Raw genomic sequence first — 18,291 nt, forward strand, 5'->3', positions numbered from 1 at the left:
TGTTTGAATTCATTTTTGCTCTCAAAAATCTACACACAGTACCTCATAATGACAAAGAAAAACTAGATTTTTTTTACATTTTTATTTAAATGAAAAAACTGAAATATCACACTGACATAAGTATTCAGACCCCTTTGCAACAGATTTAGCCTCAGTGCTTCCCATTTCTCTTGATCTTTGCTGAGATGTTTGATGAACCTGTGATGAACCTGTGATGAAATAAACTGATTGGACGTGATTTAGAAAGGCACGCCTTTCTATAGAAGGCCTCACAGCTGACAATGCATATCAGAGCAAAAACCAAACCATGAGGTCAAAGAAACTGCCTGCAGAGCTCAGAGACAGGACTGTTTTAAGGCACGGATTTACTAGAAAGACAACAAAATATTCTGCTGTACTGAAAGAGCACAGTGGCCCCCAGAATTCTCAAAAGTTTTTGCATAAGAGGTGGTGACCTGGCCAAACTGAACAATTAGGGTGGAAGGGCCTAAGATAGAGAGGTGACCAAGCACTCGATGGTCGCTCTGACTGAGCTGGAAGCCTCTCCTCAGTGCAAATTATGTGAAAGCCCACTTGGAGTTTGAAAAAATTTTCCTGCAATTAGAAGGTTGTGGGTTCAATCTAAAGCTCCTGGAGTCATATATCCTTTGGCAAGACACTTAACCCAGTGTAACCCCAACTTGCTCCCACTGGCTCGTTAGTGGCATGGATGGATATGTTTGAATGGGATTAGCTAATACTGACGGACGATTCTCCACAGCAATCTCTGCCATCAGTGTATGCATGTGGAGTGAATGGAGTGACTAGAAATGCGCTATACAAGCTCAAGTCCATGTATAACAAAGTCTGGTGGTCTTCCCTGGCCCAGAGGTATGATAAACACCTTTATCTCTTAATTTATAAATCCCTTTTTATTGAACGTACACCGTCTAATGTAACATCTATGCTTAACTGGTCAACTGGACCTTACTCTTCTAACTGTCCAATGCTTCATGTCTTGCAGGTTTACTCTGAATTGGAAACATCTGCTTTTAACTCCTGTTCCAAATATGAGGAATCTTCTACAACACACACCTAAGATGAGCACTCTCATTTCTCTGAGACGATTTTAATCAATTATTTCAATCTATTTTATTTTGGTTTGATTGCTTCTCAGAGTAAAAATTTTTATTTGTGCTTATAACTAACTCAATATTGCAAATGAGGGAAACCTCAGTGATCCCTGAGATTTAAATAAAGGTTGATGATGATAAACCCTGCCTTCTTTGCGATAAGAGATAGGAGTCAAACTGTAAAGTTCAAATACATATCAAATTATTTTTTCCTATGCATAGCTAGCTGTTATCATACTGATTTATGTCCAATGTTTATTTTCTGAGTAGTTTGGTTTTAGTTTGTTATTTTGGATCACAGTAGAGGACAAAAGGAAAGATAAATTGTAATGAATAATAATAATTAAGTCGTTAACCTCAACAACCATGAGAGTTTGCCTAAAACTGCAACAAAAATCTTTTCTGCTATGGACTGTACCAACTTTGATGGTTAATCCTTAAGTTAGTTTTAGATTCTGGTTGGCTGAAACAGGCTTGGAATTAATTTTGCGGTTTGACCAGCCAGCTTACTTTGGTTCACTTCAAGTATCAGCCTTCAGACTGAATAAGTAAACCCTACGACCAACAGTTTTATGATCATCATAGTCCTGTGTTTTTCATTATGCTTTAAGGTGTAGTGATGCTGCTCTTCCTATGTTTGGACAGTTAATGAAATTTCAAGCAAAGCATTTCAGAACAATCCATATCTGACTCTGACTCCATGGTGATAAAGCCTCAGCTTGTACACTGGTCTATGAATTATTCATCATGCTGGACTATTCTTTTGATTTAAACAACTGTGAAATTGCAGTATATTTCTATGTGTCTCTGTGTGCAAATACCTGTCCCCATGAGCCAGTAAGCCACTGAGCACAGGGCTGGGCGTTACATGATTGGAAGCTGCTGGGCTGAAGCTCCCTGTCACATCGATCCTCCTCCGGACAGGCAACTATTCTCTGCTGCTCTCCTCCTCCACACACCTCAGAGCACTGAACAATGCACAAAAACACAGTGACGTATACATGAAAAGAAATGTGTATATGCATACAGACTTGACTGCATTCAAGGCTTGTTCTGAGTTTGTTCAGCGCATCCTGAAAAGCTTTTATACATGTTTCTTTTACCCTGGTCTTTGCATAAATAGAAGATTGTAAAAGTAATATGCATGACTGTCAGCTGCAGTGAAGATTGTGTACACTTTTTATGACAATGAGATAAGTAAACTGTGTAACAGCATTTTTCATCCAAAGACATTTTTGCTGCTTTAAAGCACAATATAGAGTAAAAGTAATTAAAAATAAAGAAAAATATATCTCTGGTCAGCTGAGAACTTTGGTTTGCTGGTGCAATTTTGATTTTCAGTCAAGATGGAAAAGTACTGAAGAAAATCTCTCAGGGACAGTCCCAATTCAGGCACGTTTGGGGGGTAGGAGATTGGTAAAAAATCTTTTGGAAATTGATAATAGTTGGATTAATCTATGTCTCAAAACACACTTAAATGTTATCATGAAGGCTGGTTTGACTGAGGGGATAAAAATTCTGAGATGGTGTTCAAATGACATCGACTTCATGCCCGACAGACAAGATATTAATTATAGTAAATGGGCAAAACAGGGTCTGTCTGCATATTGTAATTTTTTTGACCAGGAAATTTTAAGCACCTTTTGGGCCCTGAAAGTGTCCATGGGTTGAACAATAGTGATTTCTTCAGATTTTTGCAGGTGAGGCATTACATAAACAGCTCAATTTTAGAGACAAAAAAAGCATTTGAGAATGACCTCCTCAAAGTTTTTATTAGTGCCTCTAGGGGAGACTCAGGACTTAAAATAATTTCAAGGATATATAGAGGGCTTCACAATGTCAAATCAGAGAACACGTTTTATATAAAACAAAAATGGGAAAAGGAAAATTGGACACAAATCTCTGAAGAAACCTGGGAAAAATACAGAGAGTTTCAATGGAAAATTACAAATTCAACTTCTTGGAGAGCATTCGGGTGGAAGAGTATAATTCGATATTTTATCACACCTGTACAGAAACATCGCCATTCAGGCTTCTCCAACTGTTGGAGGAATTGTGGTTCCCAGGAAGCTAATCATTTTCATCTGTTCTGGACCTGTCCCAAAGTGTATAGGTTTTGGCATGATATCCATAAAGAATTGGAAAATATATTTGGGACTAAATTTACTTTTAACTGGGAGCAACTCTTTGTTGGAATCTTACTGTCATCAAAAAAATAAGAAAACTAGGTACCTGTTTGCAATATTGAGTATTGCTGCCTGGAAGGCAATAACAAAAAATGGCTTAAGCCGGAAGCTCCAACTATAGAAGACTGGTACAATATAACTTATGAAATCTATGTAATGGAACGAGTCACCTTTTCATTACGGCTCCAGAGGAACAGATTTCAAGAATTGTGGGAAAAGTGGAAAATCTATATTCTCCCTAAACGCCCTTTTTTTGTTTGAACTCACTTATTTTACATACATCCATATGTAAAGATTTTTTCCTGTTTTATTAGATAAGAGACACCCCATGTTCTAATGTTATAAAGTGCAATAAGTTCCTTTTTTATTGCTATTATTTTTTCCTTTTATTTCATCTCTATGTTAAAGGAAAAACTTAAAGAGGGATCATACTGGAAGTCTTTCTGCTAGTCATTGTACCATTGTCAATTAAGTATGATTCCAAATAAAGAATTACATAAAAGAGGGTTCTTACATTAAGTCCCACAAAAAAAAAAAGAAAGAAAAAATATCATTTGATATAGCCATGCTGAAAATGAATAATAAGGTCAGCGAGTTTATGAATTTAAATTTGAATGATTACAAAGAAAACGTATGGTCTGAATGACTACAAGGTAAACAGCATTCCAAATTGCTCTGCTAGATCTCCTTGGACTATGCCTTGAAAAACGGAAGACTGGGCCGTCATGCAACCCTTGGGTGAGATGCACCCAAAGAAGACAAGGTTATAAAAACTCTGTTGTTTTTTCTTTTTGGTAACAGACAGGCTGATGTTCTTTAGAGTTTTACAGAAAAAAAATTCCAACAGAGATAGACCAGTTTGTTAAAGGGCAAAACAGCTTATTCCAAAATCAGAGACAGCCTTTTTAACCAGGCTTTGTCTGATAAAAACAGAAATTTAACAAACTGGAAGTCACAAGTTACTGTTGATCCTCAGTCTTAGGAATAGTTTATAGTTATTCCGTCGAGACCGCTTTTTCAAGAAACACACACGATTTGTGGTTGTAAATATTTTCCTTTTTCAGCAGTTACTAATAAGCACCTATTGTCATTATCTAAATGTAGTGATGTGGCTGTTCAGGGATCCCCCTGCCTTTCCACAAGCCTACATGGAAAGCATCAAGCAGGACACGGCTCTTTCTGTGCCTACAAGGAAAGCCTGAGGAAGGAAAGAGGCAGCAAGAAACCCAGAGCAGAGCAAGCATCAATAACAACAGAATGACACTAATTAAGTCAGAAGCAGAATAAAAGAGGAGCTGGGGTTGAGGAGGGTTGCAAAAAGCAACTTGTAGAGGGAGTAACAAAGAAATGCCAAGCTAGAGAAGCTTTTATATGGCAGCCTGTGTGCAATTAGCCAATAGCATGCTTAGAAGCTAATCAGCTGTTCGTCAGCTCATAAGGCCCAGCATGAGATCAGGTGGCCTCAATTATATGTAAGGGCTCTACTCTGTTGCCTGCCTGAACTAACATTCTATGCTCAATTTGTGTGTTACAGATACTGGGTTGAATCTAACCTTACATTTTAAAAATCAGACTGACTCTTAGAAATAGAATAAAATTATTAACAAACTAGAATGGCCGTCTGAGGCGGCAGACCCATGCCTAAGCAGTGCCACAGAGGAACTTAAGCTCCCACTGATTACTATGGTGTTCAAAATTTGGAAGTCTGAGAAAAACCGAACGGGTGCGCGGATCATCACCAAAATCTAATCGATTCTTCCCTGTCACTATCCTAAGATTTCCTGAAAGTTTGGTGAAGATCCGACTTTCTGGTCTTGAGTTAACTAGTACACATACAAACAAACAAAGAAACAAAGAAACGGAACCCTTTAAATAACCCCCTGCCAATTTAATCGGTGTGGGTAACAAAAGCAGAATTTTAATAATAATCAAAATGTGACTGATTACACTTCAAAAGTTTCAGCAAATTTATATTTTGTTGCACTCAAATTAAAATGAACAACCATAAGCAACCAGATTGGAAGAAATATACTATAATATTGAGTAATGCTATTATTTTAAGGTATATGTGGTAATGAAAAATAACTATGACTATCAAGATTAATCACATTAAAGTTATTAGCGAAGATGCACAATCAGTACATTTTTACAGTGATTAATTGCATGATTAATTGGCCCTCTAAACACTTTGGTGAAATCACTACATCTCCCTGCAGCCACAATGATGGAAAGTAAGTCTACAAATTCTCTTTAAAGACTCATTTTGTGTCTAAAAACTCAGCACAGTGGACAAGTCAAAAGCCATCTGAACCTTGTTTTATTAAACTGTTCCCTTATTTATGCCACACCCAGCATATTTCTAAGCCATCCACCATCTTGGTCCCCTTGCAACATTAAGTCCACCTCAAAGCATCTTAAAAACACCTAAACTTTGATTCCCATAACAGCAAACACCAAAATCAAACCCATACGTACAGCTAAAATACTAAACTTTTCACACATAGCATTGTCTTCTTTGTTAGACTACTTCAACCCCCTCTTCTTCTGAATAACTCGGTCCTCATTAACCCCTGTACAATGGGTGCAAAATGCTGCTGCTAGGTTACTGTCCAATTTTAGACGTTACTCTCATATGACTCCCATTCTTGCTTTCCTCCATTGGCTTCCAGTACAATATAGAATACAGTTTAGAATCTTATCAATCACCTTTAAGGCCTTACATGGCCAGACACCAGCATACTTAACTGACCTACTGAGCATATATTCAAGTGGTCACACTCTCCTCTCATCTAACCAGGGCCTTTTAACAGTCCTTTATTCACATTTTAAATCTAAAGGCGATCATGCATTTGCAGTAGCAGCTCACAAACTCTGAAATAGTCTTCCCCAGAATATCAGGTCTGCAGAGTCCAGTATTTCTCTTAAACAGCAACCAAAAACTCATTTTTATAGATCAGAATTTTTATGAAACTCTAGAAACAAAGTTAAGAATAATCCTTTAAATATAATTCATGAAGCTCGCAACCCTTAAGTCTGTTACAAATAAATGTGGGGATTTTTTTTTACATTCATTTTGTATATTTTTCCCTTAGTATTATATTTATTCCACGTAAGTTAATTATAATTCTCTATGTTTATTTTCTATCTTTTATCTATTAAAGGAGTAGCACTACTTAATTATTTTCCCTATGGAAGGTCCTCTAACAGCCATCTTGGATCTGACAGAAAGTATTTTGTTTAAGATTTATTTTGTTCTTATATATTATTTTATTGTAGAGACAGAACATGGAATAAAGTCAGGAACTGGGGAGAGAGTACAGAATGACATTCAGGAAAGAAGCAACAGGCCAGATTTGAACCCAGGCCACTCACTAAGGACTCAGAGGCTTCTGTACACAGAGCATTTGGATAAAACCACTACACTACCTGCTCGTTTTTGTTGTGAAGTTTTATCAAAATGCTCTGAGTGTCATTCAATTTGTTATTATTTTATTTGAAAACAAACAGATGTTACTGCAAGAAAATTTTTTCCTCAGAAAGCCTTACAAAAAAAAAATAATAAACAAAGATTAAAACATAACCCACTTTTTACCTGCAGCATACTGACACATATTGACAAAAACACAGGAATTAGCATTTCTATCCTACTCAGAAAAAACACCGCTACATGTTCTGACATCGTCCACCATTAACCCTTGCAGATTACTCACCTCACCCCAGGAGGAGGCGTACCAGTCAAGACATGGCTGGAGGTTGCAGGGCATGTGGGTCTGTGGCCTGGAGGACACGGCTCTGCAGTGGAAGGGTCGTAGGGGTCTCTGATCTCGCATGTCAAAACACTGGACCTCTCGGGATTTAAAGCCGCCTTCACAGTTCTTAGAGCACTGGGAGTGAACGTGGCATGATTGTTATTCACACAGCATGACCTTCTGCTTTCATTGTGAGGCTAAGGTGACTGAGTTTGTTTTGGGACTTTTATCTGTTTAGACACTCAGCTTAGACGCCTTTAAGAAGTGAGGGAGGACTAACTTCAACGCTGCACAGCAGCTTCTCGGGGATTTTTCATAAGAAACTCACAAGGAAACAGCCAAAATTATGATCATACTTATAATTGGAAATATAATATTACAACCCCCCTCACCTTACTCCATTCCTCGACCTTCCACATGGAGCAGGGACGGAGGTAACACCTCTGGGCTGGTGCTGGCCTCTTAGCTGGATCACAGTCAGAGTCTGAGCCAGTACTGCAGGCCAAAGTCCTCCAGATGGCACCCAGACCACAAGTGGTGGAGCACTGCCTCAGAAATGTGGCAACACATTAGTACACTGCTTACTCTCTAAAGTTTTATGGATCCAATTTATCCAACAACTGCAGCATAGACATTAAAATCTTCTGGAAGCTATATGCAAATGAAAGCAAGTTTTATAAATGTAATAAACCATACAACATAAATCAATGTTGAAGCATTGGTCTGAAATTAAATTACTGATTTGACTTTAGTTGTTTCCTCATTTTAGTGGTTCTTAACTGGTGGGTCAGCACTTTGCTATAAACACTTGCAGCAGTGCATCTGGGACCTGTGCATGATTAAATGCCACAGCATCAATGTTACTGTGCGTCCATGTTAAATAAATATTAAATAAATAAATGAAATCAATGTCGAGAAGCAGGTATATAAATAGTATGCTGATGAATTGTACTTCCTCAGTTTGATTAGTTAAAACTTTTTGAAAATCAGGGTCCTGATTTCTGATTTAGGAGGTGTTGGTGGGTCCTGAGGACAGACACGTTTAGAACCACTGCTCTAAATTATGTCCTCAAGGAATTTTGTTAAAGTGTAAGTGAACCCCCAGCTCAAAGCTAACTCCGCCCACTTCAGGATTTCAAAAAATGCAAAGAAAGTGAGCAGTTTGGTACTGAGGAGGGAGGAGAAAAGGACAGGGTTTTCCAGATGAGGTGGGGGTGACAATGACAGTCCCTTGCTAGAAAGTAACAGAGTCCAGTAGCACTGCTGCCTCAGAGCAATCTTTTGAGACGGAGGATTTTTCTCCTCCAGAGTCCCCTGAAACAGGCTGTAATTTAGTGGTGGAGCGTGATAGTCCTGAGTACTACCTGTTTGGGCTGTTGGCTCCAGCACCGGCGTTACTAAAGCCAGAGCTCTCAGGGCAAGGAAGTGCAGGTGCAGGAGAGGATGGGAGCGGGCTCTGAATGACAAAGCTGGTTAGAGGCAGTAGCATTCTACCTTTGATATAAAGTTTCTGATGTAGAAACCTACCGACAGACTGGTCCTACATTTGATCTGAAAAAACAGCGGTTGCATTTCACTTTATTATAAAGGTTTGACTAAACCTGAACAGGCTGGTTGGAGATTCATACTCTCATGTTGTAATTGCACACTTAGGAGAATCAAATTTTACTGCACAACTCCTGAATAGCTATTTTGAGTAAACTTTAACAGATTTTTATTTTACTTGATCAGATTTATTGGCCAGTACTTTTACTTCTACTTAAGTAAAGTTTAACCAAAGTAACTGTACTTTTACTTCTATAACAGTCTTATATTATTTTCCCAACTCTGTGTTCAAAGAGAAAAAAACTAGAGACACAGCTAAAGTCATAATGGGTGTAATAATGCAGACTCACAGCGCTCCAGTTGCCGGTGACCCAGTAGGCAGGAATAATGACTTGTGTGGAGGCGGACGTTTGGACCAATGTCGGCCCTGGAAGAGTCCACAGGGCCGGTGGATTTGTCGGCAAAATGGAAACAGCAGGTGTTCCTTGTGTTACACCTTGTGGGTCAACTGCTGCGTTTGTTGTAAGCTGGTTTGACATTTCAGGGGCACTGCTGCTCCCTGCTATCGCTGGGATAACTACTTCAATGAAGTCTAAATCAGCAGAATCAATGGACGGAGCTGGGGATTGTGTTCCAGTTCTTTCAGTGGAGGCAGCTTCTGTCGGTGTGTGTTTTATTATTGCTGGCAGGAAATTAGCTGGAGGAGGACGAGCGCTGTCATCCAGGTTTGTAGGAGGTATGAGTTCTGTTCCAGTTACGGACTTGGAGTCATCTGAGGCCTTTTGGCTACCTGAGGTTAGCAGAGAGGGAATGTGGAGAGGAGGAGATTCCATAAAGACAGGAAGTGAGGTTGTACTGAGGTCAAAGTCAGTGTCCCATGAATACTGACTAGTGGTAAATGTTTCTACATTAGTCTGATCCAAGCCCACGTCTTTTAATGCAGAGAAAGGTGGAAACGCTGATGACTGACTTGTTGTTTGAGGTATATCAGAAGTATTTTTACTCTGAGTTTCAACCTTAAATCCAGTTTCTGGAGTGTCAGAGCCTAAAAGTTCTCGACTCTCTTCATCTATTTCCTCTGCAGCAACAGTCAGACCTTGTGTGCTTATTTCATTGTAACTATACTTATTAGCACCTGATGTTGCTGTGACAACAGTATGAATAGTGGTTTGATGTTGTGGAGTTGGAGCAGCATGTTTTGGAGTCACAGTGACCTCCTGAATGGGCTTTTCCTCCTCTGAGAAATTGTCATGGTTATTTTCAGCCTCCTCCTCATACTGCCCCCATTTCACATCCTGTGTGGGTTCATTTGTTGTGAAAACCAGACTCGACTTTGTGCTAGTATTTTCAGGCCACAACAGAAAATTATGCCTCGGTTTTTGTGTTTGTGGATCCTGTGTTGGAGTTAAAGGTGGCGGGTGAGTGGTCGACACAGGTAGAAGAAAATCCTCTGAAAGAAAGTCATCAAAATTTTCAGAACTTGTTTGTACAGACTCCTTTGATACTGCATTTTCATTTTCCCTCATGCTGTCTGGTTTTGTTGTCTGTGGCTCCTCATCTTTCAAAGCGTAGGCCTTCGAAATTGTGGTTAAGTATGTAGAGGCTGTGGGAGCAAGTGTGCTTTCCATGTGAGTGATCTCTTTCACATTGTGTGCCGGTTTGGCCTTGTCTGGAGCATCTAGTGGGTCACTGCCCTCTGAATCCTTCCCTTCACTCTCAAAGTCATTTGACAAGTCTTCATGGAAGTTGATAAAGTTATAATCGTAGTAAAAATCATCAACTTGGACACTGTTTTCTGCAGCCTGGTTAATATTTTCAATGTTATTATGGTAGTGAAAATCTCCCTCCACATTGTTATTAAGGTCTTGATGATTTCTAGGCTGGGCTCGTGTGGTGCTGTATTTGGGAGGAGGTTTCACTTCAGGTATGGAGTTGATTTCGTTAAGCACTTCTTTGCTTGACCAGCCGCTTCCAGACCAGTCGATGCTTCCAAAATTATCCGCTACTTGTGGACAGTCCTGGATGAAACAAGGAGTAGTAGTGAGTGGCTTCTTCTGCAGGTCACAGTCAACACCTGTGTTTCTGGAGCAGGTCACGTTACGGCGACGAACTCCACTTCCACAAGTCTGAGAGCACTGCCGGAGGAAAAGAAACAATATCAGAAGATGATCAGGCCAAATTTAGACCTTCAACTGTCCTTAAAATGATTATGCAACTTTAATTTAATTAAGAAGATCTAGTGAAAGCAAGGCATATCTAAAATCCACAAAGTAAACAATTGCCAGACAGTAAAAATACAGTGGTGGGTCAAGGGGTGACTTTGGTGTTCAACCTTAGATGGAAAAATTTTGCAAAGTTTAAAAGAAATCCACAAGGGTTTCTTAAGATATAGCATTTTCAAGAATGGCCCAGACAGAGGGAAAACCTGATAACATAATGCTTCTGACAGTTGGCAGTTTTGGCTTGTCCACCTAACTGTCTTAAAGTTTTTTAAAGCTTAACAAAAACGGCAGAGGTGGGTCCTTATTTTACATCGCTACAGGGAATAGCATCCAGCTGCAGTCAGTTTTTCCCATCAATTACCTAGACCAGTGGTTTTTAAGCTTTATTTGCCCAAGGCACACCTAAGATCAAGCCAAAATTTATACAAAATATATGCCTATCTATACAAATAGCCCCCTTAAAACATGTTGCAGTAAATCAAGCGTATAGCATTAGCTAAAGCAGGCCACGGAGTTAAGCGCTGCCATACAATTGAGATGTATCAGCTGACAGTGAGCTGATTCACTAAGTACGCTATTGGCTAATTGCATTCACGCTGCCATATCTAAACTGCTCTAGCCTGGCTATGCTTTGGTGCCCCCTCTGCAAACTGCTTATAACAACCCTCCTCTACCCCAGCTCCTCCTTTATTCTGCCAATGACTTTATCAGTGCCATTCTGTTGTCATTGATGCCTGCTCTGCGGTTTTGCTGCTTTTCTCCTTGCCTCAGGTTTTCCTTGTAGGCACAGGAAACACAGGAACATGTGGTTAATGCAGGGGGATCTCTGAACAGTCAAACAACAGCAATACGCACAAATTTATAACCGCTAATAAATAAAAAATATTTATAACTGTAAATCATGTGTGTAGTAATTACGTGTGATTGTACAAATTCTTACGGCACAACAAGCCTTGGCACAATGAGCTGTTGTCTATCACACTCTGCTACAACAACTGCAACATCAGTTTTTCCTCATGTAAGCACTACAACACAAACATATTCATTTAAACAGAGGATGTTGCAAGAATCCATTCCCTTGGTAGAATGAAGTTATTGATAGAGGTGTACTACCCACTTTAGGTCTCTGTTTAACAAAGAGCATGGTCTAGACCTGCCCACTTTGTAAAGTGTCTTGAGATAACATTGGCTGATGAGTTAGTGCTATACAGGTAAAGATTGGTTGATAGTTATTTGCTGCCAAAAACAAGACTCACCTTTGACCAGCTGCCAGTGGTCCAGTCTGAAGGGCAGGGGATGTGTGTATTACAGGAGGATAGTGATGCAGGTTTGGGGATGTGCTCACATTCAGAGGGCTGCAGGGCTTCCTGCTCCTCTGCACTCACTGCCTGAATGCACAGCACTGTCCTTTTAGTTAGACCTGAGCTCCCACAGCTCGCTGAGCACTTCTGCCATTCCCCCGACCACCATCTAAACACAAACACAAAAGATGCTAACAGTTGCAATGTAATGGAACAAACACTTTGATGGAAAATGACAATATCTTACCATGGTGCATACGAGTGCTGTTGGCTGGTCTGCAAAGGTTAAGTGCTTGCAATTTAGTTGTTCTGCAGGACACAGAGTCCTTGTTGTGTTTTCAGGGTGTTAGCATGGTAATTTTGCTTCACACAAAAGGTGAAATTTTTGTCTGTCAAAAAGGGGCCTCTGACTCACATTTGTAGCCCCCTCAGTGTCTGACAGCATAGTTACAAGCAAACAGCCTGAACACATTTCTGGTGTGTTTACTTCACAGGAGGGTGACAGGGACAGGGTGAACTTCTTTTTGTTAAGTTTGTTTCAAACCTTTTAAGAAAGTTTAGAATGTCAATCAATACTTTTTGGACACTTCATGCCTTGTCTCAAATATTTACACTCACAGGCCACTTTATAAGGTGCACCTGTTTAATTGCTTGTTAACACAAATAGCTAATCAGCCAATCACATGGCAGCAACTCAATGCATTTTGGCATATAGACATAGTCAAGATGACTTGCTGAATTTCAAACTGAGCATCAGAATAGGGAAGAAAAGGGAATTTAAGTGACTCTGAAGGTGGCATGTTTGTCAGTGCCAGACCTGAGTATTTCAGAAACCGCTGATCTACTGAGATTTTCACGCACGACCATCTCTAGGGTTTACAGAAGATGGTCTGATAAGGGGAAAATATCCAGTGAGCGGCAGTTTTGTTGATGAAAATGTCTTGTTGATACAAGAGGTCAGAAAATAATGGACAGACTGGTTCAAGATGATAGAAAGGCAACAATAACTCAGATAACCACTTGTTACAACAAAGTTATGCAGCATACCATCACTGAACACTCAACATGTCGAATCTTGAAGCAGATGGGCTACAGCATCAGAAGAACACACAGTGTGCCACTCCTGTCAGCTAAGAACAGGAAACTGAGGCTACAGTTCACATAGGCTCACCAAAATTGGACAACAGAAGATCGAAAAATGTTGCCTGGTCTAATGAGTCTTGATTTCAGCCGTGACATTTGGATGGTAGGGTCAGAATCTGGTGTAAACAACATGAAAGCATGGATCCATCTTGCCCTGTATCAATGATTCAGGCTGCTGGCAGTGCAATGGTGTGGGGGATATTTTCTTGGCACACTTTGGGCCCCTTTGTACTAACTGAGCATCGTTTAAACACCACAGCCTACCTGAGTATTGTTGCTGATCATGTCCATCCCTTTATGCCCACAGTTGACCATCTTATGATGGCAGGATAATGCACCATGTCACAAAGCTTAAATCATCTCAAACTGGTTTCTTGAACATGACAAATGAGTTCAGATGGTGGAACAGGAGATACACATCATGGATGTGTAGCCGACAAATTTGCAGCAACCGTGTGATGCTATCATGTCAATATGCACCAAAATCTCAGAGGAATGTTTCCAACATCATGTTGAAACTATGCCACCAAGATAAAAGCAGTTCTGAATGCAAAAGGGGGTCTCTATGCCTACTAACAAGGCATAGGGATGGGAATAGAGAACCAGCTCCAGTTGAGAACCGGTTCCAATTGGTTCAAGCCATCGATATTAAATACATTTAATCAAAACAATTCCCTTATTGATGCCTTACTTCCATGTGCCTTGAAAAACATAGTCTTGCAAGACGCTGTCAGCTGGAACAATAACAGAAAAGTCGAGGAAATAAGCACGGCGGCCAGTCACAAAAACAGGCTAAAGCGGTCAAAAGTGTGGCTTCATTCGTCAAAAATAATGCAAACAGCCAGCAGGCAGCATCTGTCGAACAGTGATTTCATGGAAGGCATGCATCTGGAACCGTTAATTTTGTACAAGTAAGTGATAAAGAATTAAATCAATAAAAAGAATTGATAATGGCATCAATATCATTAAAATCTTATCAATTTGTGCCCAATAAAGTGACCAGTACGTTAACGGGAAACTGTTCTGGCTGGTTTGGGAGTGTTACTGAAGAGCAGAGTTGCTTTTATGTTTCTTATGCTTAAGTTTAACTTCTACTGGTACAAAACAGTTTGCAGGGATATTAAAGAATAAAAAAATAAGACAAAAAAAAAAAGCATTAAACATCTGGTAGAAGCAGGGAAACCAATGAACACAGTTCTGTGTTAAATCCCAAACAAGCTGTTTCCCATTTAAGACACAAAACAGACATTTATAGGTTCACTCAAAATAGTTATAAAAACAAATTCCCAACGATAATTGCTCTGAATTACTGATTTGCAACAGCACTAATGTGCACTATGATGCTGCTTTTTCAAGACAAGCACTAAGACTTGAGCACACTGTCTCCTGGGAGTTCCTGTTTGTGGTTTGGCATACTTTCATTTTTTCATGGAAACAGCAGGTCAATATAAACATAGAAGAAATGGTTGACTGAAAGAGAAAAGATTGAGGAGATTTTTGGATGAAAGTGTCAGAAGGACTGCAAGAAACAGGCACTGTAGCTCACATTTCTACATCATCACTTCAAGATTTATGTTTTCAAAACAAATGCCATTGAATCCATTGGCATTATGCAACTGACTTTGAGCAATAAAAATATTGTCCTTCCACAGGGAGCCTGTGGCTTAGTGGTTTTGAGTGCTCCATGTCCACAGGCTGCAGTGTTCTAATCCGGCCTGAGGCTCATTTTTGACATGTCCACCTCCTTGCTCCTCGATTACCAACTCTATTCACTATACTGTTTCTCTGTTAGAGGCATAAGTATATATCAAAAAAAAATTATTTTCACTTTTAATTGTCAAACCCACAAAAAGTGGATAATGACCCTATTTTGTTGTCTTTCTGTGTGGATAGATTTCATAAGGCAGTGCTACCGATGCTTATCAGTATAAAAACAGCTACTCCTCAAAGTTATCTCAGTCATTTCACTACTGACAGCATCTTTCTCTACAATAAACTGTGTGGGAGGAAAATGTCTGACAACAAGCAATTCTTCCATCTCAACAAAGCGATGTGCTAGCTGTGTCCAGACACCTATTTTCATATGTCCTCACACTGAATCAAGAGTCTGATGTGCTGAGCTGATGCTTAAAAAGCATAATTTTTGTTCCATCAATCTAGGCAGGGGTAAAGTATCTATCAGAGTGTGGCTCAGTAGGAAGGGAAAGTAGTTTTATCTTCACTTTGTCCTCAAGTACTCTTTCTGCACATGTTGTTCCCAGTTATTCTCAATCAGCAGCAGGTTAGAAATAAGAACATGAAAAAAGGAATCAAAGCAGAAAAACTGGTCATTTTATATTTTAGAAGTGCACGTCAGTCACACTTCCTCTTTCGATGAACCAACTGAATGGTTCTGTTTAAACTCTGCACTTTTTAACTTACACACTTGCGAGAGAAATACCACCAAAATGTTCATTAAAGTTGGGGTATTATGCCTTTTTTCAAGGCTTTACACCATCTCTCTGATACTCACGTAGTAGCATTACATGATTTACAGCTCAAAAAACTCCTCATGTTTCTCACACTGGCGTCCGTCTGAAACGCTTCGTTTTTGCTGCTGTCTCTTTAACCACCCCCCGCTCCACGGACCTGCTTTCCTCTGATTGGCCGATTTTCCGGAAGCTGGTCGGCGGCAGGACTCAATGTTTTGTGCCCGTCCCCCCCAATGTGGCTAATGTTGTTATGCTAGTATTTGTAAACTTTGAATGAACTGGTCCGACTGAGTAAAATATGGCGAATTTTGATATACATACGTATGTGTTAGACCCAGAGTCTGATCCTGATAGTTTGGAGAGAGGGGGGAAGAAAACCAGCAGCAGCAAAGGATAGAGCAGGACGTATCTGTTTGGTAAGTGTTTAATTACTGTGTTACTAAATGGCCAAATGGCGAAAAGGCCTTGTGGGGGCGGTCTGTTCCGCTTTGCCGGCAGCACGGATGAACCACGAACCAGTCAGGAGATCCTATTGCTATGACCTCATCAGTTTGCTCCATCGAAATCTCGTCTCAGGAGAATCTCAGAGAGATTTTCAACGAACCATTTTCATCAGTTTACACGCTAATTCCAAGATTACTGCTACATACGTTTATCTTGCGGTTTGAAAATTTGCATACGTGAAGTATGGACACCCAACATTGTGACTTTATATTTATGCTTTAAAAACCGGAAAAGTATAATACCTCCTCTTTAAAAAAATCTATAATCAGTGGTGTTGGCAACTAATTTGGTTGTTGATTTGTCGTGGCTCGGATCATATCGTCACTTACTGTGGCATGGAGCCGTTTTTGTCACACACAGAAGGTAGAGCAGACTGTTGAATAGTACATGACCACTTAAGCTGTGTTTAAATAACCTACACTGATATGATTCAACTTCATCCATAAAAAGGCAGAAGAGCATGTAGCCGGTGCCTGAAGCTTGCTTTGTTGGCTTACTATAAAATCCTGAGTCAACATTTGGGGACTTCTACTGCACTCCATTTACTTCTGAAGTCAGATGTTGGAACTGGGAATGACGTCACACCCAAACTGAATGCGCTCCGTTTGCTACAAGCTCATAAGAGTAAGTGACAGAGCCGGAAAACAATATGACTTTGTTAAGCATGTCCACATGTAAAAAGTATTTGGATGAGATGTTTAACCTGCTCCATAATCCCTGATCAAAGTATGCTCTCTTTAAAGCACTTCTCTGTGCTTGTATTACACAAGATAACACAGGAGATGTGTCACATGTCGTCGTTAGATTCATTCACTGAGAAATCACAGTTTAATTGGTGTTTTGTCAGCTGTAGTCGCCGGTGCTGTGTAAACACGTTTGACTATGTGATGCTTTGATAATGCTCCCCAAAAAGTAAGTACACTAAAACTCTGTAATTAAGTCAAAAGGCAGAGCTTTAAGGCTCCCCTTATTTTGTTGTTGGTCTATCACTGGAAACTTGCACTGGCACATGGAGATGCTGAGCTCAGATGCAGTTATTTGAGGAATAAAACACCCCTTTCCATGAAGCATCTAATGAGGTTGGTAACAGCATGGCGTAAATAGGGTAAAGATTAGTCTACTGTCTGTGAAAGCTGATGGATGTGTGCTGCAGTTCTTATGATGCACAAACTTTCCACTGATCAGGAAAAACTGAAAATAAGGTCAGAAAATATTACTTTGACATTGCTTTTACTGAGCCATAACCAGGAGTTTAATCACTCCGAAACTCCCAGCTGCTTTTTTAATCCATGTGTGGCACCCTTAGCCATGAAAAGGATGCAGTTGTTTTCTTAAGGGTTCCTCATTTATAGAAGAAACTTAATAAAGGGAGGGCTGAAAAGAACATATCAATATTGCCTTTAATTAAATGCAGAGTGTGTTAATCTCAATATGTAAAATGGATTGTCAGAAACTGTGCGGGATGCAGGCCACATACAGCAACTGCAACGTGATCCACCAGTAAATCATACTGCGGAGAAGTATACAAAAGCATACTGCGGAGCATATCACTCCCTCTCTAGTCTATCAGAGCATTTCCACAGCCGGCACTCCAGACCGGCAGCTGCACATGCCTGGACCGACACTTCGCTCCGCTTCGTTGAGATACGCTGCAGGTTTATTTTCAGCGCTGGCCGCTGCTAAACTGTGTCAATACCCATCGATTAGAAAGCTCCAAAAGAGGAAGTCACAAGTATAGAATTTGGTTCTATCAAAACAGAACACAATGCACAGACTCCTGATCATAAATCATCACTATGTCAACATTATGTCTCATCCTGCAGTGAGAGCAAAGGGTCACCGAGAGGTCAGTGGGTCACAGAGCTACAACGGTGCCATTGATAAGGAAAAGTTAACTTTTGAGGATATTCAGCCAAAGAATTTTACAAAAAACCACAGATCCTTTTAGTAAATATGAACCTTTTAACTTCCCAATGTACTCACCCAGTGGTGGAAGCAATAATATCATGGGCTTATACCGGAAAGGATGATAAATCAACCCCAAAGGTAAAATAGTCC

General features: G+C 40.0%; 1 protein-coding gene across 1 annotated transcript in view; it reads right to left on the bottom strand.

Moving 5' to 3' along the window:
• LOC121508925 (A disintegrin and metalloproteinase with thrombospondin motifs 7) overlaps nucleotides 1-18,291 on the bottom strand; it is a 135,224-nt gene that overhangs the window by 22,720 nt on the left and 94,213 nt on the right. Inside the window, exons 18-22 of the mRNA XM_041786076.1 lie at nucleotides 12,071-12,284; nucleotides 8,943-10,727; nucleotides 7,440-7,592; nucleotides 7,009-7,182; nucleotides 1,934-2,080 (exon numbers count right to left, since the gene is read on the bottom strand). Coding sequence (XP_041642010.1) covers nucleotides 1,934-2,080; nucleotides 7,009-7,182; nucleotides 7,440-7,592; nucleotides 8,943-10,727; nucleotides 12,071-12,284 — 2,473 coding nt within the window. The remainder of the gene's footprint in view (nucleotides 1-1,933; nucleotides 2,081-7,008; nucleotides 7,183-7,439; nucleotides 7,593-8,942; nucleotides 10,728-12,070; nucleotides 12,285-18,291) is intronic.

Source organism: Cheilinus undulatus, linkage group 1 (assembly GCF_018320785.1).
Source record: "Cheilinus undulatus linkage group 1, ASM1832078v1, whole genome shotgun sequence".
Taxonomy (NCBI): domain Eukaryota; kingdom Metazoa; phylum Chordata; class Actinopteri; order Labriformes; family Labridae; genus Cheilinus; species Cheilinus undulatus.